This window comes from Spinacia oleracea, chromosome 1, assembly GCF_020520425.1.
Source record: "Spinacia oleracea cultivar Varoflay chromosome 1, BTI_SOV_V1, whole genome shotgun sequence".
Classification (NCBI taxonomy): domain Eukaryota; kingdom Viridiplantae; phylum Streptophyta; class Magnoliopsida; order Caryophyllales; family Amaranthaceae; genus Spinacia; species Spinacia oleracea.
The window spans coordinates 50,495,520-50,519,720 of record NC_079487.1 but is presented as its reverse complement, the minus strand read 5'-3'; the positions used below and the strand labels follow the sequence as shown (position 1 = coordinate 50,519,720).

The 24,201-nt window shown below is 41.0% G+C and overlaps 2 protein-coding genes and 1 long non-coding RNA gene across 4 annotated transcripts; 2 read left to right on the top strand and 1 right to left on the bottom strand.

Annotated features, from left to right (window-relative positions):
• The first annotated feature begins 1,237 nt into the window (after nucleotides 1-1,237).
• Nucleotides 1,238-3,394, top strand: LOC130464267 (uncharacterized). The gene is made up of 2 exons (XM_056833739.1): nucleotides 1,238-2,121; nucleotides 2,743-3,394. Exons 1-2 carry the CDS (start codon nucleotides 1,238-1,240, stop codon nucleotides 3,392-3,394), a joined length of 1,536 nt encoding a protein of 511 aa, XP_056689717.1.
• Nucleotides 3,395-16,178: 12,784 nt separating this feature from the next.
• LOC110778822 (GATA transcription factor 1) lies at nucleotides 16,179-18,655 on the top strand. Of its 2 annotated transcripts, none has more exons than XM_021983371.2 (2): nucleotides 16,179-16,542; nucleotides 17,243-18,655. In XM_021983371.2, exons 1-2 carry the CDS (start codon nucleotides 16,366-16,368, stop codon nucleotides 17,918-17,920), a joined length of 855 nt encoding a protein of 284 aa, XP_021839063.1. In that variant the 5' UTR covers nucleotides 16,179-16,365; the 3' UTR covers nucleotides 17,921-18,655. The 2 variants fall into 2 exon arrangements, with proteins under 2 accessions (XP_021839063.1, XP_021839064.1); XM_021983372.2 differs by having other exon boundaries at nucleotides 16,184-16,542; nucleotides 17,246-18,655.
• A 736-nt stretch (nucleotides 18,656-19,391) lies between these two features.
• LOC130468059 (uncharacterized) lies at nucleotides 19,392-20,695 on the bottom strand. Its single transcript, XR_008928405.1, has 2 exons — nucleotides 20,105-20,695; nucleotides 19,392-19,649 (listed from the first exon to the last, which is right to left on the bottom strand). It is a non-coding gene; the product is annotated as an uncharacterized lncRNA (long non-coding RNA).
• Nucleotides 20,696-24,201: the final 3,506 nt, after the last annotated feature.

The following is a 24,201-nucleotide window of genomic DNA, read 5'->3' as shown; positions in this document are numbered from 1 at the left end:
CCAGCAGGCCGTGGCAGCGCGCAGCTGCGAGCAGTGGGCTGCGAGCATTGCTGCAGCTCGCGTGGGCTTGTAGCTCGCGTGGGCCGTGCGGCCGTGTGGGCTGTGCGCGGGCATGGCCTGCACGCTTGCGGGTCATGCTCACGTAAGTGTTTGTGTTCGCATACGAAACCTAAAACGTGCAGAATTCGTTTAATGATTAAATTCCTAATTCTATTTGATAAATTAATTAAATAAGAGTTTTATTATAATTCTAAATTAATTAATTCGTATCCTAATAGGATTCCAATTCTCTTTCCATACCCCTATAAATATGTGGCCTGGGTTCACAATTTATAACGAATTATTCAAGTATTCAAAGTGAGTTTTTGAGAGAAAAATTCAGTCACATATCTTGCCTAAAAGTGCCGAAAATTATTAGTACCTTAAGGGCGATTCTAGTTGGTCAATCTTAAGGCGGATCCGGACGTGCTGTGGACTATCTACGGAGGGACGACACTTGGATTCCTAAAGACTTGTTCTTGTTCGGTTCGGGCGCAGCTAGGGAAGGCACGCAACAAAGAGTATGCATCTAAACTATGCTAAATGATTATGTGTAAATAATATGTATTCCTGGCTTAATGGTTGTTTCCGCATGATTTATGAATTGTCATATGTATCATAACCTAACAATGTCAGCACTGAGGCTCGACCAATCAAACAGAAAAAAAGAAACTACTCTTCGGAGAAGAACAAAGCTATCGCCGAAGAGGTGAAGAAATTGCAAGAGGCAGGCTTCATCGAGCCGTGCATGTACCCCAAATGGCTGGCCAATGTGGTCATGGTCAAGAAAACGAATGGCTCATGGCGCATGTGTGTCGATTTCACAGACCTGAACCGAGCCTGCCCAAAATATTGCTATCCCCTCCCGAGGATAGATCAGTTGGTAGACTCAACCAGTGGTCACGCATTGCTGAGCTTCATGGACGCCTTTTCAGGGTACCACCAAGTATTCATGCACCCCGACGATAGAGCGAAGACCGCCTTCATCACGAGCGCGGGAGTGTTCAACTACAGAATGATGCCCTTCGGATTAAAAAATGCCTGAGCCACCTACCAAAGACTAGTCGATCACGTCTTCGCCGATCAAAAGGGAAGGAACGTCGAGGTTTATGTGGACGATTCCACAGTAAAAAGCGTGAAGGAAGAGGATCACATCAAAGACCTGGCCGAAACCTTCGCCAACCTGAGGAAATACAACATGAAACTAAACCCGAAGAAGTGCGTCTTCGGGGTAAAGTCAGGGAAGTTCCTCGGATTCATGGTGAGCGAAAGGGGAATAGACGCGAACCCGGACAAGGTCCAGGCTGCGCTAGATCTTCCCGAACCGAAGACAAAAAGGGACGTGCAAAGGCTAACGGGCAGGTTAGCCGCACTGTCAAGATTCATATCGAAGGCTTCGGATAAAGGGGCACCCTTCTTCAAAGCTCTCAAACCCAAGACCCTCCCAGGAGGAGAAGCGGAACCCATCAAAAAGAAAGGCGTCCCGAGGAAGGTAGACCCCGAGCTGACATGGGGACAAGAGCAAAGAGACGCGTTCCAACAGCTCAGGGCTTACCTAGCTCAACTGCCGACGCTAGCCAGGCCCAAAGAGGGGGAAACTCTGTACTTATACGTCGCAATCAGCCCCGGGACCGTAAGCGCAGTGCTCCTCCGAGAAGAAGAAAAGAAGCAACAGCCAATCTACTTTACCAGCCGAACCCTGACGGATGCCGAAACTCGGTACCCACTCATTGAGAAGGTAGCATACGTAGTGGTAGTAGCAGCTCAGAAATTAAGGCCCTATTTTGACTCCCATCAAATATTGGTGCTAACTGACCAGCCACTGGAGAAAGTGCTAGACAAGATAGAAAGGTCGGGAAGATTGGCTGCTTGGGCTTTCGAGTTGTCTGAGTTCGGGATCAAGTATCAGCCGAGGACGGCCATCAAAGCACAGGCACTCGCAGACTTCTTGGCCGAATGCTCATATCAAGAGGTGCTAGATGACACCAAGAGAACATGGGAGGTCTATACTGACGGATCCTCCACAGTGAACGGCTCGGGAGCCGGAGTAGTGCTGATACCCCCAGTGGGAAAAAGTATAGAGTACGCCCTAAAGTTCGGTTTCAAAGCAACCAACAATGAGGCCGAATACGAGGCAGCAATCGCAGGGATAGAGCTGTGCTTATCTCTTGAAGCCGAACATGTTTGTCTCATGACTGACTCTCAGCTCGTAGCCAACCAGATCCGAGGGGAGTACGAGGCCAAATGGCCAAGCATGACAGCTTACCTAGCAAAAATCAAATCCTTAACGTCAAAGTTGAGATCGTTCGAAGTCATACTCATTCCCCGAGGTCAAAACGCACAAGCAGATGTGTTGTCCAAACTTGCAAGCTCAACGCTCTCTGACCTAAACAGGTCAGTCCGTGTGGAAGTACACCAAGAAAGGAGCATCGACATGCCACCCCCTACAGTTTGCAATGTACGTCCCGAGCCAAGTTGGATGGACGCAGTCATTGCATACAAAGAGAGGGGAGAACTTCCCGAAGACAGGCTGCAAGCAAGGAAGCTGAAAAGGTTTAACCGGTGGTTCATCATTGACGCCAACGGAGAGCTCATGAGAAAGTCATTCTCAGCCCCACTGCTGAAATGTGTAGGCCCAACCGATGCCGATTATATCCTAAGGGAAATCCACCTCGGCATATGTGGAAATCATATGGGAGGCAGGGCACTGACACACAAGGCACTAAGGGCCGGATTTTGGTGGCCCACCATGGTTTCCGAAGCAAAGGCGCTGACAAGAAAATGCGAGAAGTGCCAAAAGTTCGCACCTGCAATCCACCAGCCAGCCCAAACCCTGCAAGCAACACTCTACCCCTTACCATTTGCACAATGGGGTTTGGATATCATTGGTCCATTCCCTTCGGCTGTGAATCAGAAGAAGTGGCTGATTGTGGGGGTTGACTACTTCAGTAAGTGGATTCAGGCCGAAGCAGTCTCTTCCATCACGGAGCAGCAGGTCTGCAAGTTCATTTGGCAAAATATCATCACAAGGTTCGGAATACCGAGGCTACTGGTCTTCGACCATGGGAAGCAATTCGACAACACACCACTGCAAAGATGGTGCAAACAGTTCGGTATCCACCTCGTCTACTCAGCAGTGTGCCATCCTCAGAGCAACGGCCAAGCCGAAGCCGCAAACAAGCTCATCCTTAATGCACTCAAGAAGAGAGTCGAGGACGAAAAAAGCAAATGGCTAGAGCAGCTCCCAGGAACACTCTGGTCCCTTCGGACCACCGAAAAGGAAGCCACAGGACAAACGCCCTTCCACCTGGTTTACGGCTCTGAGGCTGTCATCCCTGTAGAGATCGGGACATAAAGTTTAAGGATCCAGGCATACAACAGATATGATGGAGTCCATGGTCAAAGCAACGACCAACTTCTGTCCGAATCATTGGATCTACTAGATGAAGCTCGGGACGAGGCCAGAACTCTGAACGCAGCGTATCAGCAAAGAGTCAGCAAGCACTACAACCGAAGAGTCAATGCCAGACCTCTAAAGGTCGGCGACCTAGTGCTCAGAAACGCTGCCGCAGTTCAGAAAGGAAAGATCCATGGGAAACTCCCGGCAACATGGGAAGGACCATACATCATCCACTCTGAAAAGAGGACTGGCACCTTTATGCTTAAGCAGTTAGATGGAACGGTCTTGAAGAACCATTGGAATGCCGATGTTCTCAAGAAATATTTTGTATGATCTAACTTCCTTCCTTTTGTAATCCAAGTAAGTCGTTTGATGAGAAGAGGAAAGCCACTGGCACCATGTGTTTCATTAAACATACCCTTGTCTTTTTATTTCAATCACTATGTCTTTATGCATGCAACTTCGGATCTGATCAATCCGAAGCTAAAATAAACCCGAAGTAGCCATTTCCTGGGGTCAAAAGGCCCAAGAAATAGCTAATTCGAAACAACCCGCAAGGTACCGTCCAGGATCCTCGGATTCGCGGTACCCAGGGATATTCCGTTCGCAAAAAAGCCCCGAACAGTTAAAAGAGTTCGGCTCAGATCCATGGATCCCCGAAACTCATAACAGTCAGGCTTGCGATTTCTTGCCCAGGTTTCCGAACCACAAGAAGTCGGAAGAACGGAAGTAGATATAAGAGCTCAAAAGCAGACTCGACAGATCCACGGATCTGAAGAGCTCAGAAGCAGACTCTAATGTCTACAAACATCAAAAGAGCTCAAAAGCAGACTCAACAGATCCACGGATCTGAAGAGCTCAAAAGCAGACTCTAAGCACGCCCACATACGCTGAAAAGCTCAAAAGCACTTAAAATAGGTCCACGGATCTGAAAAGCTCAGAAGCAGACTAAACACGTCAGGAGTTAAAAAGCTCAAAGTAGCTTCCTAACAGATCTTCGAATCTGAGAAACTTGGAAGCAAAACTCCAGGGAAAAAGACGTCCGGAGCTAAAGAGTCCACCCGCAGAGCCTAAGCAAAACTCGAAACGAGTCTTGGAAAATCTACGGGTCAGGAGAATTCGCAAACGAGGAAACAACTTAACGAGATGGTGGACTCAAAAGCGAGAAACAGATACTTCGGAAGGGGTAGAAAAAAAAGAGGAAGCAGTCAACTAACAAACAATCATTTTTATTCAATAATTGGGGGGAAGGTACAAGCACATCAAGTCAACTCGGCACATACCCGAGGACCCTCAAAAATTGAAAATAAAAATGAACAAGTTAAATCGGCAGCCATCAACAGATTAAAATCGGCCTACCGAAGTACACAGAAAGCAAAAATTATTAAAAGTACGACGCAGCACCGAGGCAAAAGGGGAGAGTGTTAAGCACAAGTTCGGGGACCCTCAACTGGAGCCAACCGACTCTGAAGAAGACGGCTGCCCGAATTCCTAAGGGACTTCGCCAGCAGGCCCCTGAGGAGTAGCTTGGGAAGCACCACCAGCAGTGGTGTCACCTTCCGAAGCAACCTTCCGAGCTTGCGCCTATTTAGCAGCTGCCTCCTAAGCTTGGGCAGCGTCATGCCTGTCAGCTTGGCACTCCACTTGGTTGTCCTCGGCTGCGAGCCACTTAGGCACATTCTCTGCCCACTTAAAATCAGGCATGTTCTTAGCGAACATCCTGCGGCAGCCGAGGATCCCCTCCCAGTACATGTCTTGACACTGCTCGACAGTGTACATGTTGGAGCCCCTCTGCTCAAGGTCACGAACCTGCTCCTTCAGACGCCTGATGTCATCCTCAAGAACAGGAACTCGGTCGACAGAGGCATGAAGCTTCGTGTTGCTCTCCCGAAGGCCGACAATCGTGGTGTCTTCACCCTGGAGCTTGCTCTCCAAGTCAGCCTTCTCAGCAGCATGCTTCTGCGACTCGACCTTGTACCTCTCAGCATCTTCCTCTGCCTGGAAAGCGAGAATGTCAACCTCCTTTCCAATCTCCATCAGGGCATTCCCCCCTTCCTTGGTGAACTCGGCAACCTCCTCCCTTGCCTTCGCAAGTTCGGAGACGACCAAACTGAACTTTTGGTCAAGGTTGGGAATGTCCCGAGCGTAGAGTGCCTCGAACCTTTGGAGCCTTCTCTCATCATGAGATTGGCATACAGCAGATAAAGAGCTCCAATAGGCGACCTAAAAGAGGAAACGAACTTAGCTGACGACAAAAACAGAAGAAGGAAAAGCAATAAAGCAAAAATAAGCAAAAATTACCTCGTTGAGATGGTACTGAGCCATCTTGGTGGGGTGGTTCGACACCTCCCCAGGAATGCGAAACTGCGGGACCCCGCGCAGCAAGTTCTCATGGGCCGCCTCGGGGCCGATCATAGAGGTCGCATGGGTAGCAGGGTCTTCACCCAGGACAGCAGGGCGAGCATAGCGGGCCATAGTCTCCCGAACCTCCAAAGGAATCCTTTTTAAAGGAACTTCGGAACACGGGTCACCATGAACCAACCCCTCCAAAACAGAGGTGGAGGTGGAGCCCAAGCTCTCACGGACCCGCTTCGTACCGCGCCTCTCTGAAGCACCCCCTTCAGAATAAACCAGAACTGAGGGCTGTTCAGCACCCTCCGCCGCCGAAGGGACATCCTCAGCAGCATCTGAGGCGGTGAGATCTACGAGCACCCTTGAAGGAGTCTTCGGATCCTCCTCCAAACCCACTGCATCAGCCCCCTCAGAAGCATGCACCTCGGCGGAGGCCATCGGAATATCCTCCTCCTCCCTCTCCACTTTAAGGGTGATGTCCTCAACGATCACCCCCAAAGGCTTCAGCGGCGAGGGAATGGTTGCCTCCTCGGCCAACGGTTAGTCCACCTGCTCATTGGGCACCAACACAGCGACGCTCTTCAGCTTCTGGCCCGGAGCAGGGATGAAGCGACGCAGACCCTCAGGAAGAACCATCTCTTTCTCTTGCCGAGCAAGATACCGCTCCCCTGCTTCGGCGAGACTAGGATCCGAGGCAACTACCTGTTGAACCCTCTCCTTAGTCAAAAAGGGACGTTGACTCAGAAACTCGAGAACCTCGGGGCGGGGGGTTACCTTAGAGAAGTTAGAAGACTTCTTCTTCTTCCTCCTCGGAGACTTCTCCCTAGCAGCCGACTTCCCCTTCCGAGAAGCCTCGTCCTCCGAAGACTTCCTCTTTTTTAACCTCTGCGACTCCTGGAGAACACAGGAAAGTAAGAACGCAAGAAAAACCGAGCTGAAGAACGAGAAAAGAGAAGTGCACTCACCTCAGGAACAGCGAAGGAAGGAGGAGACGAGGCAGATGAGACAACAGGGACAGCAACTGTCGTTTCGGGACCCTGCACGAAGATAAAACGAGGTGAGCCCCCACATCAGAAAAAAGGCAGAGTACCACGCAAACAAACAGCAAGGAAGTTACCGGATCAGAAGTAGTTACCAGTTCAGGGAGAACAGTCTGTCTCGGAACCGCGTCACCAGGACGATCAGCAGACCAAGGGTCGGCCCGAACGTCGTCAATATGGGCCAAGCCGTGAGCCGAAAACCGGGCATTCTCTAACCTCGTTTGCCGAGGGTTGATAGCCTTAAAATCGTAAGGAGGGCAGTTAGAAAGAATCTCCCCACCTTCCAACTTGTATCCCAACACCTCGGGATCAAGAACGGCCTCACCAAATGCTGCATAGAGAAAAGAAAAAAGGGTCAGTCACAAACAGGCCAAGAGAGAGGCGAACACCTCCGCCGAAGCACGATCTCAGCACGAGAATTCTCACCCCTATCGTAGATCCTACTAAGACCGGCAGCAGCAAGGATAGCCTCCCGAGTGATATAATGAAAATTAGGAAGCCAGTGCATAGGCTCCCTAGTTGTCTTTGCTCGGAACCACTCCAACAGAGCTACATGATCTGGATTCCCCAGATCCACGGGTCCAACCCTCGACATCTTCGGGTCCACCCTCACGAACCACTTCGGCGGAGAATAGTAGTGAGGATGCTTCGGATCCACCGGCACTCGCACCAGAAGCCACTGCTTCTTCCAGTTGTGAACCGAGGAGACATAAGGAAACGCAGTTATGTACTGCGAATCCCCCTTCCGAAGCCTTTTGTTGCTGATCGCCCACCAACCGTGCTCCGCGTTTTGGTTCCTCGCCAGCTCGTGCATTTCCTTGAAAACCTCGATAGAGGGAGGGTAACCGAGGAAATCGCACGTCCAGCGGAAAGAGATTATGTGACGCATGGACTTCGGTGTCAACTGAGCCAAAGAGATGTTGTACTCCTCCAGCACGCGGGACACGAAGGGGTCCAAAGGGAACCTAAGCCCGTAATCAAAATGGTGGAGATACACCGCTATCCTGCCTGGAGGCGGCCTCGTCACCCGAGCATGTGGCTGAAGAGGAAGCTCGCACCAGTAGCCCAAGGCATACTGAATGCCGTATAGATCCTCGGCGAGCACTAACCACTCACCCTCAACAGCAGTGCCATCAGGACCAGCAATCTCAGTAAGGTCGTTAAACAGAGCCGCGAGCTTACCCTCGGGATCCGCTTCCTCCCACCTCCTCGGGAAGAAAGGGCGAACCACAAATCAACCGGTGGCCCCAGTTCGTTGGCTCGACCCGGCTTGGGCTCCACTTCCTGCACGTTCCTCAACCTCGGAGGGAACGTCCCTCACATCTTCCTCCGAACTACTAGAGGAGGACGCGGTGTTGAAGTGGATGAAACAATGGGCTTCGAATGAAGGCCCTTTTTGTATGTGTTGAAGATCTTGCTAGCTCGAGTGTGTTGTGTCCAAATCAATCTGCACAATAAACAAGTTACTAGCCTCGGGGGTGTTTCCGAGGAAAGCCCCTCCGATGCCTAAGTAAGAACAATGCTCGGATTCTAGAGAGATAAATTCCCTAGAAGAGTAGTCTTAAGGCGTGAAATGGACGTACCTTGGTATGTGAGCCATGACGGCTTATTTATAGTGTTTGTGCAATGATTGCCCTTAGGTCATTTATTGCAAGTGGGCCTTGGGCCTTGATTGGCGGCTGAATAGCCTTTTGGACTGTAGTGCTTGTGGGTTTGATGTTGTTATACTGAGCCATTGGGCTTTGGACTTAGTGGCCCAATTGATGGTCAATTGGGAGCCCAAACAATTAATAATTTGGTTTAAGTGCGATTAAAATTAACGAAACCATTCAAAATTTTAATCCAATAATTTTTAAAATTAGCCACTGATCCATGAAATTATACCCCCTTCCCCAATTAACCAAATTATTAAACCAAAATTAATTAAAATTCAATTAGGGTTGCAAATTTTCCGAATTGGGGAAAGCAAAAATTAGGGTTTATACTTATTGGAAAAATCTGAAATTTTTACCATAGATCACGCATGTACCCAGCAACATTGTGTCAAAATTTCAAGCAATTCCGAGTAGTTTAGGTTGACCTTTTAATTGAATTACTGTCCGACACTTTTAATTTTTAATGAAAAATTAACAAAAACGCCCAAAACCGATACTTCGAGGCCTGTTTTCGCAATTCTATTCCCATCAATTGATCTTAGAAAATAGTTTTCCATCAGATTAGGGTTTTAAAAATCGAAAAAGCGATGATTTTTTATTTCGGACCTGATTATACGCAATTCATCCAATAACTCGTAAAAAATTCCGAAAAATCAACAAAAAATCCAAAATTTCGACAGATGCAAAAACAATAATAATCATGCTAATTCATGCTTTGAATACATAAGGCTCATGATACCACTGTAGGGGAATACAGTTAAACATAATAACATGTGCGGAACAATCCCCAAAGCCAGGAAACATGTATAAAGCACAGATTAAGCAAACTTACATTCGAAACGTGTTTTCCACAATAATCTGTCAACGAACACGAACAAAGAACTCCACTTGTCGTTCCTCTACTTGGTTCACCGACACGATCAGATCCGTCTTGATAATCGTAGCTTATGTTAGGTTATGATACATATGACAAAACATAAATCATGCGGAAAAACCATAAAGCCATGAAACATATTATTTACACATAATCATTTAGCATAATTTAGATGCATACACTTTGTAGCGTGCCCTCCCTAGCTGCGCCCGAACCGAACAAGAACAAGTCTTTAGGACTCCAAGTGTCGTCCCTCCGTAGATAGTCCACAGCACATCCGGATCCGCCTTAAGCTTGACCAACTAGAATCGCCCTTAAGGTTACTAGGATTTTCGGCTAATAGGTTGCAAGTGTTTGGATGATATTTGCTTCAAAATTTTACCTTTAGAATACTTCAATTGTCGATGTAAATATGTGTCCCTAGACACCTATTTATAGAGTTTATGGAAAGGAATTATAATCCTACTAGGATATGGATTTATTAATTAGAATCCTATTAGAACTCTAAATAATAAATTTAATCTTTTAGGATTAGGATTTAATCAATGCACGAATTCCGATAGGATTAGGATTCGTTACGAACACGAGTGTCGCACGACCACGAGGGAAGCACGCACCGCGCAGGCCTTGCGGCCCACACGCATGAGTGCTGCCTCGCAGCCCACGAGCACGCTCAGCGCGCGCGCCAGCAGCCTTACTGGGCCTGGCCTTGCGCTTGGCCTGGCGAGGCTTGTGGCCTTCGTGTTGGGCGCTCGGCTTGCTGGGCGTGGGCCTGGCTTCGTGTTGGGTCTTCGTCTAGCAAGCCTCGTCCGATGCTAATTCGTACGATGCGCATCCGATTAAATTCCCGGTTCCAGAATTCATTTCCGATACGAACAATATTTAATATTTCCGATTCCGGAATTAATTTCCGTTTCGAACAAATATTTAATATTTCCGTTTCCGGAATTATTTTCCGATTCCGATAATATTTCCGATTCTGACAATATTTCCGTTTCCGGCAATATTTCCGATTCCGGCAATATTTCCATTTCCGATAATATTTTCCGATACGTACCATGTTTCCGTTTCCGGCAACATCTACGACTTGGATAATATTTATATTTCCGATACGATCCATATTTCCGTTTCCGGCAATATCATCGTTTCCGGAGTATTCATTTCTTGCTTGTGACGGTCTCAGCTCCCACTGAAACCAAGATCCGTCGATTCCGAATATCCATAGATGGAGAATTTAATTCCATTAAATACTTGATCCGTTTACGTACTATTTGTGTGACCCTACGGGTTCAGTCAAGAGTAAGTTGTGGATTAATATAATTAATTCCACTTGAACTGAAGCGGTCTCTAGCTAGGCATTCAGCTCACTTGATCTCACTGAATTATTAACTTGTTAATTAATACTGAACCGCATTTATTAGATTTAATATTATATGCATACTTGGACCAAGGGCATTATTTCCTTCAGCTTAGACAATTGATCAAGATACTTTGCTTTTGGGAAGAACTCACTTTGGAAGCACAGAGAGAATTAGGGTTCTCTGTGTCTCTAGGGTTTGAGTAATATGAATTGTGTGTGTGTTGGAAACAAGGTTGTAAGGTTATATCATTAACCTTACTAACCGACCAAGCAAGAAGCAAGGCCGGCTAGCAAGCCGTGCGAGCCAAGCAACACGGACACACGCCCGCGCCCAGCGACACACTGCAGGCCGAAGCCCACAGCGCGCGCGCCGACCAGCTGGGCCGTGGGCCTTGCTCGCTCGTCGCTGCTGTGCGCTATTGCTTGCTGCTGCGTGCTCGCGCCCAATGGGCTTGCCTTGGCTCGCGAGCTTGCTGGATCGTTGGGCCTTGCACGCTTACGTGCTTGGCTCGACGGGCCGGCAACTCCGATGCCCTTCGTATTCGCGATTTAATATATTTCCGATATATTATTTATCGTTTCGTATACGACGAATCACCGTCGTACGATACGATTTATTCGTGTCGCCCAGCTTACGAATATTCGCGATACGATATACGATTCCGACAAAGGTCGTATCGTATAATACGTTTCCAACTAATTCCCGAAAAGCTATTAAATGAATTTCCGATTCATTTAATCCGGTGATCTGTTACGTGTCATTGGTGTGACCTTGTAGGTTCAGTCAAGAGTAAGTTGTGAGTTCAATATCCATTAGAACTCACTGATCAAAAGCATTGCTCCAACTAGCTGTTCCGATCACTTGATCTTACTGAATTAATTGTTCGCAATTAATTTGAACCTTGGTATTAGACTTAATGCACCTTGGGTGAAGGACATATTTCCTTCAGGCGACTCCTATATTACTAGTCGATTGAGTGTAAACTCACAGGAAATCCAATTACACTTGATCTGACAACGTCACGCCCACGAGAGACGAGGTCACGCATTAGCCTCGTGCTTTTTCGACCCCCTCACAATTATAATGTTTTATTTATTTACTCAATTACTCTAATCAGAAAAATGGATTGTCAAAAACTCTAGAATAAGTTTTAAAATTCAAAACTATCTTAATAAAAAAACCGAGTCTAGGGGTGGGTTGTTTTAGGCTGGGGTATTGGATACACCGGAGGGGTATTCATGAAGCAGGGATAAATTTTGCACTGTACCTCTCGAGACGGGGATTGAGAGTGGTGGGTATCGTTCCTATCATGGATGGAGGCGATGGACATGAGAATTGTAGGTGGGTATGAGTGTGCAGGCCTCGCCTCACCTCAAAGTTATCTTTAACTGAATAATTAAATGGTGTAGTTAGATGTTAAGTGATCGGGTAACGAAGTTAATAGGGCGACTATGCGAGTATTAATTGGGTATTACTGTCGAAGTGAAGGGTGGATGAGATCATTAAGTTCATTCTTAACACAAGAGATGAATGAGAAAGAAAATATATTTATTTATGTACTCTTATTTGTTTAGACTGTTTTAATAAATATGATATCAAATGGGAAATAACAAATTTATCCATCATTAATTATAATTTGGAGGATAGCTATAAGCTCTATTTTGATGATAATTGTCTACCATATTTCATATAAATGTATGTTTAGATTATCAATCGTGCATCGCACGGGTATTATACTAGTATTAATATACTAAAAGAGAGGAAATCAATGTGGAGCTGACAATTGTCACTCTTTGATTTACCTCTCTTAATTTTTTTTAAATAATTAAAATTAATTATTAGTCTAAATTTATTTGTCGTATTTAAGGAAAAATAGGCACAATGAAAATATTACTGATTGCTCTTAGAGATTCTCTTGATAATAAACATTTAACATCCTAAAAATATAAAGTAAAAATGTAAGTAATCAAGAGTTTTTATTCTTAAAGATTCATATATTATGTTAAATATTATAACTAGGCTATTTTTTTTTCTAAAACTAAAAGTCCGACTATATTATACGTAGTATGCTACTTCATGAAGAGAATAAAAAATATTTACGCACATATCATACACTATACGTACATTATGTTACTTCATGAAGAGAATAAAAAATATTTATAAACATTATACGTAGTATGTTATTAAATGATCATTTAATAAATAATATATGCACGTCATTATGTTCGGTTGCTTTGAACTGGTAATTTTTTCGATAATTAACTTTTTCAATATTAGATCAATAGTATCATATTGGAAAATATTGGTGCATATCCTCGATATTTTTCTTATGCTAATATACTTGTACGGGATGTTTACTAATACATGTTTTGAAGATTAGAATTAATATGCATATCACGGAAAATAATTCTTGCCATCTTGCATTGTAATTTTTAGGTTTATTTTCTTATGTGTAACTCGAAATAATATCACTTAAGTATCTTTTAAGAAAATGCTTAGTATTATTGTTTCCTTATCCTTTCATTTAATAATAGTTCTTTAATCTTTTAAATGAGAAAGAATTTTAAGAAAATTCCAATTTAATTTTTATATTATTCATTTATTTGCCTTTGATCATTTTATGGGTAATATATTTTCCTTATAACATATTGTAATCCAATGAAAAATGTATGCATGCAATTTATGATAACTGATATAAAAAGACATTTTTGGTCTATTGATACATCATATTTGGGGTGGTGGTGTAGAAATGATTTTGGGAGTAAGTCATTGACTTTATAATAGTTATGCGAAGTATTTTATAATGATTATATCGTGCGGAATAGTATCTTAATTAGATTATAACAAAATTATTTTAATATGTTTGCAACAACAAAATTAATTATTTTTATGTTAATGTAAAGGATTTCAATATCACGTACTTATACATTCGTGAAAAAATAACATTTTAAAATGTAAACTGCGCATCACATTTGATGATAATTGGGTCGTGAGTTTAGATTTTAGATTGGGAGACGGGAGATAAATATATACTCCCTCCGTCCCAAAAACACGGATTTTTAAAAAAGTGAAATATAATGTGTGGGAAATTAAAATATAGTATTGATGATTATTTTGTATGAGAAAGAAGAATGTAGTGGATGTAAAAAGGAATAGAGTACATGAGATGTTTCAATGTTTTTTTTTTTTTGGTCTCAAATGAGGGTAATATGAGAAGTATTTTATGTTCAAATAAGGAAACATGAAGATAATTCTGGGACGCCCAATTTGGAATACATGACTATAATTTTGGGACGGAGGGAGTATTAGATTTGTGTTGTTGAGAGGGATAATATGTACGTACCTCAATGTGAATTTATTGGATTTGAGATTACTCAACTAATCCTAATTATATAAGTCAGTTTTAAATATTTTGTTATCAATATTATATCTAATACAATCAATTTTAATACACTTATGTCAATGTATTTCAAAGTTAGCTAAAAGGCATAGTGAATTATTTATCGAATATATGTATATCAATTTGTCAGTGGAGCGGGTAACAACCGCCTTAAGCGGGCGAGAAGGAGGAAAGTACATTTCGTGGTAATGAGGTTAAAAATATTTTCGCCGTGAGTGATGGTGCCGTGATGAATTTTAGATTGGATATGTCCGCTTTGCTTATCTTTCATCTAATTGATTATAAATATATCAACATTTTACTACTAACTCACATATTATTATGTTGTATTTATTTTACTTAATTACATTAATCAAACAACTGAATTGCTGAATATTCTAAAATCGAGTTTTAAAATTCAAAACTCTGTTAGCAAACAAAAAAAATGTTGAGTCTAGGGGTGGGTTTGAGTTAGGTGTGGATACACGGTGGGTGACGAAGCGGGCATGAATTTTATTTTGTAGCTCTGAAGACGGGGAATGGAGGGTTGAATACTGTTCTTATCGTGGGGTGACGGGGATGGGGATGAGAATTTAGGTGGGTACGGGTGTGGAGGCTCCTCTAGGCGTCAAAGTCTTAAGTGATTGGGTAATTAATGAGGTACGTAGATAAGACAAGTATTAAGTGAGTATTACTATCCAAGTAAGGTGGATGAGATCATGAGAATAACTTTATACTTGACAAATGTAATGAAATGTGGTTGAAATTATTTTTATCTAGATACCTTATTTGTTTTATTAATATTTTAATAAATAAGACATTGAATAGGGAAGTAACAAATTTATATATATTGGAGGATATCTATAATCTCTATTTTTATGATATTGTCTAACATTAAAGTTTAGATTTTATATAAATTTATATTTAGGTTATAAATCGTGCATCGCACGGGTACTATACTAGTAAATCTCCTAATCTTTCATTAAAAACCGTGTCAATTGATTATTTTAATCAATCAAATTCATTTAGTAATAATTCTCTCACACTTTTCCATATGGGCATTAAAGCCTTTTCACTTTCCTAATCTCGAATTATGGATAAAAATAAAAACTTGTTAATAAACATAATTTGCGTTGTTTAAATGTACAAAAATGAAATCTTTATCTATATTGACATGAATAATCGCAACTTTCATCCATTTTCTCAAAATAATCTCAAATTTGGATTATTCCAAATTAATCCCAAATTTTGAGGGGACTTTCTCAAAATAAGCCAAGCTTTCTTTACACTAATCCATTTTAGGTCTGTAATATGTTGATAATTAATACTTGGTAGTTCGGATTATTTTGAGAAGGTACCCCTAAAGTTGGGATTATTTTGAGAAGGTACCCCTAAATGATATCAACGTTGATATCATTTTGAGAAGACTGGTGAAAGTTGAAATTATTCATGTCATTTTTTTCTTTAAAAAAATATTTGTTTAATAAGTGTCGTTTCATTTCTCTCACCCTCCTCTCTCTCAAACCCTAGCCTCCCTTATTGTTTTTCGAGGACCGATAGAAGCCCCAATCTTTGTTTTTGTTGAGCTTCTTTCTATTTTGTTTGTTTGTTTTTAGGTTTACAATAACGATTCCTCATTTGTGAGGATTTTTTCTACCTCGAAAGGACATGATTTTTCTTCTTCTCCCTTCGAGAGAGACTTTTTCCTTTTTTTTTCTATTGTCCAAGATCTTAGATCAAATGGATTATCGTGAAATTGGTTAATTAGTAGAGAATAATGTAGGACGACAAAAATTATCAATTTATCGAATGCGATTAAATGAATTAGATCAAACCCACCCTCACGACTAGATCAAATTGTTAGATACCACCGTAAATATTAACTGGGGGTGTAGCAGCCGGTTGACTGATTAACTGGGGGTATAGCAGCCGGTTGACTGATTTATAATTGGAGTTTGACGAAGAATATAAACACCACGAAAAATTACCCAACGAGTTACCTAACGAGTTAAAAAGTTTATTAATTTAAAAATTCGAAAAAAAAACCAAAGAAAAATTAAAATAAAAACTGCACCCTCGTTTCCACCCAAAACCCTCGTACTTGTTTGAAGATAATACTCTTACGGTCTTACTTACTGGAAAAAACTCAAACGCGTCTCTCATTTCTCTTTCTCTCTCCTCCTTTCCCATTTTCCGTCCACACTCAAACGTCGCCGTCACAACCACCACTCACCGCTCTCTACTTTTCTCGCCCTCTTTCTTCCAATGGAGTCTTTTGACAAAGCCGCGCGTTTCATGGACGAACTCTTGGACTTCTCTTCCGACATCGGTGAAGAAGAAAGCGACGATGAAATTCCCGGAAATTCCTCCAAAAGTCACCACTTTCTTCACCACCATCGCCTTAATCACCGACGTCATAACCGCCAGTCCCCTCCTTTTGCTGTAAGTCCTCTCTCTCGTTTCCGTCCTCTCTCATTTCCTCTTTTTGTCGAGTTAACTCGGTTAGGCTGTGGTCCGAGTTGACTCTCTTCTATGAAATTACTTATTTACCCCTGAAAACCCTATAGAACGAGTGATTATTTTATTCCGAGGTTACTTTCGGAATTGGTGTAAAAATCAAATTTACTTTACTTTAATTTTGGGTGGTTTGGGGCCCTCCATCTTCTATGTCACAAGACCGGCGTGCACCAATTAATTTTGAGAAACTTTCCCACGCGACTGGCCCTACCACTTTTATTATGGACGCGCACACACAGCACAACAACAACAACAACTAGTCTTTTCGTTTTTGTATATGCACGTGATTTCACGTGCTTTGTCCATTACATTTTCCTAATTCACCTAATTAATTAATAAATAATCACACTTTTATATTTTAAAAAAGTTAAATCTCGTTCATTTTTTCCACCCAAAAAATATTCAAATTAAACGTTATTATCACTATCCTACCTAACCCATTTGAGGTCTTCTCTTTAATTGGACATTTTTTTTCTACTTTCTTCAATTGTCTGATTTCCCCAAATTCTGGGTTTCTGCTAAAAAATTCACACAATTACAATTTTTATTTTAACTGAATTGGGGAAGTTCGTTAAATTTTAGAATGGAGTATCTAATGTTGAAGAACTTTGGGTTTTTGGAAAAGCAGGAGTTTGTGGAGGAAGAATTGGAGTGGATATCGAACAAAGATGCATTTCCAATGGTGGAATCATTAGTGGACATATTGCCGAATCATCCGAGAATAGCTTCGAGCTATAATACGAATCATCAGAGCCCGATTTCGGTGCTCGACAACAGCAACAGCAGCAGCAGCAGCAGCGCTAACAGCCATCTAACTCATGGGAGTCTCAACAACAATAACATCAATAGTAATGGTGGTCGTGGGGGAAACATGATGTTGATTAATCTGTCAAGCGACTTTAAAGTGCCTGGTAAAGCAAGGAGCAAGCATGGGAGAAAGAGGAGAAAGGATATGTTGGGATCGCAGTTTAAATGCTTTGTCTATGAGAAGAAGGGTGCAAGGAAGCTGGCCTCATCTGTGTCGGCGTCTTCGAAGTCAAGCTCCACTCTTGGGAGGAAATGCCTGCATTGTGGGTCAGAGAAGACCCCGCAATGGCGGGCTGGTCCATCAGGGCCTAAAACTCTTTGTAATGCTTGTGGGGTTCGGTACAAATCAGGTCGTCTCTGTGATGAGTATCGGCCTGCTAGTAGCCCAACCTTTTCAAGCGATCTTCACTCAAATTCGCACCGGAAGATTGTTGAGATGAGGAGGCAGAAGATGCCGCTTACTGGCTCTGGGTCGAACTCGCTTGAGATAGGTTAGGTTTTGTAGTTTGTTCATCGCCTTTTCTTTCCTCACCGGTCTTTCTTTTTCGGGTTTTTAGCACAGAGTAGAAAAACAAGAGAAATTTAGCATTAAAGGGGGGTTGGCTTAATTATGTAATGGGATTTAGACTAATGAATTTGATCACATTGTTTGTTTTTTTGATCGGAAGGAAGAGCAGAGTAAAAGATCAAAGTTTTAGGGTCCAGGTTTTGGATTTAGGTTGTAGTGTGTCCTTGGGTTATGTGTTCTTAGAATTAGAATTAGAATTAGAATTAGAATGAATAGAAGTTGTTTTAGTCTATGGTCTAATCATTCTTTGTTCAATTGCTCTGGTAGTTTCTACCATCATCTTTAGGGGAAGGTGGATGATGAAATTAGATGAAGTTAGGTGTCGAAAAAAAAAGGGTCCGTAATTCTGTAAGCCTAGCTGCCGCTTGTGGTTTTCGCCAGCTAGATGATACTTTCTCCTTTTCAGGCCACCGAGTTATGGGAGGGAACTGTAATATATACCGTAGTTTAGTTTTACCAGTTGAAGTGATGTTGTGAGAATATTTGATTTAGATGTTGTATGCTTCATTTTTCCTGTATGCCCTTTAGTTTGTTCCAGGAATGATAGGTAGGGAGTTGCTTGTTAATGCTATCCTGGTAATGTAAGAATATTTGATTTACATGCTATATGCTTCATTTCCCTTTCGTTTTTGAATCAAGGTATATTCTCAGTTCCGGTAGTGATATGCACGAGTCTTTGATTGTGGCATAAAAACTTTCAGGTGAAATACCAAATTGGCAGTACAGTGTTGATTTTTCTGTGTACTTTAATTTGCTGAGACCTTGATTTCTTCCAAGTTGAAGGACTGTCTTTGAAATGCTGTTCTTCCAATTGCGATGGGAGCTTTAAAATTTGTGGTTTTGCGTAGTTTGAAAATGACACGGAAATATCAGCAATTTGTGTGGCATTCAAAGCTCTGCCTTCTTGGCCGGTGAAATTGGGTCTAAAAATCTTAATTGAATAAGTGGTTGCAAATGGCCTCTTTCTACCGTTAAGACTTCTTTGAAAGGGGAACTTTTTTAGCTTGAACTTTAAAATTTTAACGGTTTATTCATGAAATGTCTTGAAATTTTGCAAAATGTACGACGTATCCTCAAAGTTTTTAAAATACATAAACTATTCCTACATTTATTCAGAAATTTACCAAATACCCTAATTTTTAATGGAAGTCTAATGCTGTTAGTTATTAAGCTAATTAACTCCTAATAAACCCCCAATTAACCTATTTACACCCTAAACTAAACCTAATTTTTTCCTTTTTTTTCCTTTTTCTTTTCTCTTTCCTCCTTTCATGGAGTAGTCATGTCATCATTAATGTACTAGTCAACACCCGTACAGGGCCGTCTTAAACATTTTGGAGGCCCTGTTCTGATCTTGTTCGAATCTCAAGAGTGAGGCCCCTAATATTAAAAAAAGGTGTGATAATCAAAATCCAAAAATTGAGAAATATTGACATTCACTTCTTTATGCTTTCGTTTAGAAGCCATATTACAAGAAACTAAGGTAACATTCTAAAAACTATTTAACGAAAAATAAAATACATAATACTCCGTAATAAAATGTACTTGAAAGTAAAAGACGGACCGATGTAACATGGTGATTTTTAGCCGATTGAACAATAACTTCCGGATGAAAAATCAATATCTGCTCCTCATCTTTAGGGCTCCTAATCTTTAGCTTCAAAATAAAAGAAAGAAAAATCAATAATGAATGAAAAGAAACAATCAGTTGAAATTACAACAAAAATAATGGAAATTACAACACAATTGACTGGTTTTAAATCGGGGGTTTGTTCGGAAAAAAAAACAATTGATAATTTCATTGACATCGGCGATTATCCTTATTACTATGCACACATTTGTGTCCCCAACACCCTGTATCAATCTTAGGATCATATAATTTACCTAACTATTATGATGGTTAATTAGATTAGCTACACCATATTTTTCTCCAGCTTTTTTGTTTTGTGGAAAAAGAAAACTGGGTTTGACAACACGAAATTAAAAAAAATTATTGTAATTTACAAATTAAAACTGTAAATTTGTAATTAATAGGAAATTACAACCATAACAAAACGAAATTAGGAAGAAGAAAAAAATTCATAAACTGATAATTGATAAGCACGAAATTACCTGTGCCTCTGCGATTTTGGTTCTTCATCTCCAACAAATCCCCAAATCTCACCCCTTTCCAATTCTAAGCAAATAGAGAATTCAATCATCCAAATTATCAAATGAAAAATCACATGAATTTTTCGATTCTTCCATTGAAATTTAAGAGTGATTAATACAAATTGATGATTAGAATATGGAAGGGTTGAAAACAAGATTATTGAAATTGGAAATTTAGGATAATATTGGAAACAATGAGTAATTCAAGGGAGATGAATGGAGAGTTGAATTCTTGAGAAAGGAAAGCGTCGGAAGTTGAACCGATGAATTCGCAGAATAGCAGGCATTCATTTTTTTTTATATATATAATTGTATGTTAGGGCTTTGAAAATGGGCCCTTTTTTTTGGTGGCCCTGTGCTGTTGACCAGGTTGCACAAGGCCACCACCGGGCCTGCACCCGTATAATGCACGGTTTCATTAAAAAAAGAGCTAACAATTAGTTTATTCAAATGTTATATTAATAAGAGATTTTGCACATTTCTGTTAATCCATGAACAATTCATTGATATAAAAAGAAAAATAAAATATATTTTTTAGTATATACAAAATAAAAATATATAGTAAACTAGATGAATCCAAAATAATTTTTTATCACTATATTATTACATGTATATTAATATATTAATAACTATCTAAAAATAAAATTTGAATTTTTTCATTCGCGTGGAGCAGGATGTGGCAATGGTTAATTTCAAAGCGGACATTAGTTAATAATTTTAATTTGCATTGCCTACTACTAAAAAAAAGGAGTTGTATTTAGATGCAATAAACTAAGTAATGCACTACATCTTTCTCTTTCTCTTCACTTGTGAAGTATTCTCGTGTCAATCTTGTTTTGATTTCTTTTCACTTTTTATTGCAATCTTTAAGTACTGCTACTTTCTTATCATTACCACACATGAACATTTTCTAAAAATAAAATTGAACATTGAAGCATTTCTGTTTGTTAAGGAATTTATTTAACAAAAGAATAATACTTCATTTGTTAGAATGATTTTACACCTAAATTTAAATTATTTACCTTAACAACAATCCACAGTTTTTCCTTAGTATCTTCAGCAACCCGAATCCATTCCGCAATGCTGATCTTTACCTTAGCACGTGCCATATACCCGGTGTACGTTGTGTATCTATTCTTGAACTCTCCTATCGCACAATTATGCTCATTCCAATGCAGAGGAAATGATCCATCATCTTTTTCAATGATGCACTTGACTGTTGAAGGCCCTCTAGTCTTATGACTTGACTTTTTTTGCTTCTCATTAATAAGAGGAGAGTCATTATGATTTTCAGAAGTCATACCAAAAAAACATGACCAAAATAAACATTTTATGAGAAATCATTAATAGAAATACAAAGATACGACATTAGAAACACAATGACTATGTCAGGAATTCAGGATTCTGCTTAGCACAGATATTGAATAAACAATAAGATGAACTATCTCTTTAGTCGATCAAACACTTTGACAATCTTAACATCTTTAGTTCGCGTACTACGCACTTTACTATCTAGGATTTTGATTGGTCTTTCCTCAAAAGTTAAACTTTGGTCCAATTCTATGATCTTCGGTTGCAACACATGCGACTTATCTGGGACATACTTTCTAAGCTGAGATATATGGATTACATTATGCACTCTATGCAAGTCCATGGGTAAGGCTAGTCTATAAGCTACCTTTCCTATCCGTTCCAGGATTTCATATGGGCCTATGTACTTTGGGCTAAGCTTTTCTTTCTTCCCAAATCTCATTACACCTTTCATTGGTGAAACTTTGAGTAACACTTTGTCACCTATTTGGAACTCTTCATCCCTACGCTTCAAGTCTGCATAACTCTTTTGGCGATCTTGCGCCGCTTGAATCTTGGATTGAATAGTCCTAACTTGGTTCATTGTGTCCTCTATCATCTGAGGTCCTAACACAAAGATTTCACTAATGTCACTCCAACACAAGGGACTTCTACATTTCCGTCCATACAAGGCTTAAAATGGTGCCATTCTTATACTGGCATGATAACTATTGTTGTATGAAAACTCAATCATATCTAGACTATCTTCCCATCCTCCTTGGAAATCTATGACTCATGCTCGAAGCATATCCTCAAGTGTTTGAGTAGTCCTTTCAGTTTGTCCATATGTGGCTGGATGGAACTCTGTACTCATTTTCAATGCCGTACCAAAGTTCTCCTGCATAATTTTCCAGAAGTTTGAAAGAAACCTTGAATCCCTATTTGATACGATATCCTTAGGAACTCCATGTAGTCTCACAACATACTTAATTTAAGCTTTGGCAAGTTGCTCCATCTTACCGGTTTCCTTCATTGGTATAAACACTGCCGACTTAGTCAACCTATGATGGTATCGTTTTCGTTTTTTGACTTGGGTAAACAAGTGACGAAGTCCATTGAAATACAGTCCCATTTCCAACTCGGAATTTCTAATGGTTGGACCTTTCCTTGAGGTCTTCTATGCTCTATCTTGACCTTCCGACAAGTCTAGCATCTTGCTACAAATTCAGCTACTTAATTCTTCACCTTGGTCACCAATAGACCCTCTTTAGATCCTTATATATCTTATCACCACCCGGGTGAACAGAATACGGTGTATTGTGACCTTCTTTCATTAGCTTTTTCTTCAATTCTCCACACTTTTTAGGCACACACCACCTTCCTTTGTACTTGATATTGGATGTCCAAATCATAATCTTTGATCAATTGCAACCACCTTCTTTGACGTATATTCAAGTCCTTCTGTGTGAAAATGTATTTTAAGCTCTTATGATCTGTGAATATCTTACATTTCACACCATATAGATAGTGTCACCATATCTTCAATACTAAAACTATGACAGCTAGTTCTAAATCATGGGTAGGGTAATTGGATTCATATGGCTTCCTCACACTTCTCATTCCACTCAAACCTAGCTTCCTTCTTCATCAAAGTAGTCATTGTCTTGGCTATTCTAGAAAAGTCTTGCACAAAACGCCTATAATATCTAGCTAAACCAAGAAAACTTTGAATATCAGTGACACTCTTAGGTGTAGGCCATTCACTAACTACTTTGATCTTTGCAGGATCCACTGTAACTCCTTCTTTAGATAAAAAAATGTCCCAGAAATGCAACCTTTTCCAGCCAGAATTCACACTTCGAGAATTTGGCGTATAGCTGGTTGTCTCTCAATGTACTCAACACAAAACTTAAGTGTTCAGCATGATCTCCTTCACTCTTTGAATACACAATGATATCATCTATGAAAACCACTGCAAACTTGTCCAAGAATGCATGGAATACTCGGTTCATTAAGTCCATTAATATAGCAGGTGCATTGGTTAACCCAAAAGGCCTATCAATGAACTCATAGTGACCGTATCTAGTCCTAAATGCAGTCTTTAGTATATCGTGATCCGCAATTCTCAACTGATGATAACCCGATCTTAAATCAATCTTGGAAAAGATTCCCGCTCCTTTCAACTGGTCAAACATATCATGTATCCTAGGCAAAGGATACTTATTCTTTATTGTGACCTTATTGAGCTCCCAGTAGTCTATACAGAGTCTCATACTTCCATCCTTCTTCTTCACAAACAAGACTGTTGCTCCCCAAGGCGATGCACCTGGTTTGATATAACCTTTCTCTAGAAATTCCTCCAATTTAATTGACCTTTCAACTCACTAATTTCTACTGGAGCTATTCGATACGGGGCTTTCAAAATAGGTGTGGTTCTAGGTACTAAGTCTATGGTAAAGTCAATAGGTTAGTTGGGCGACATTCCCGGGATCTCTTCCGGAAACACATCCAGAAATTCATTCACTACCGCAATGTCCTCAGGTTGATCCTTAATAACATGCTCGAGGTTTCTCACATTGCACAAGAAGACGGGGTTTCCTTTATTGACTAGCTTCACGGGTCCCATTGCCGTGATGATTCCTACACTTCTAGCTTTCCAAAACAAAGGTAGGATATTACCTTTGTGAGGGGGTCGAAAAACACGACGGGGCTCCTCTAAAAGAGTATACGGCCCGCACGAATTTTCCCTTCTGGATGTGGCAAGCATA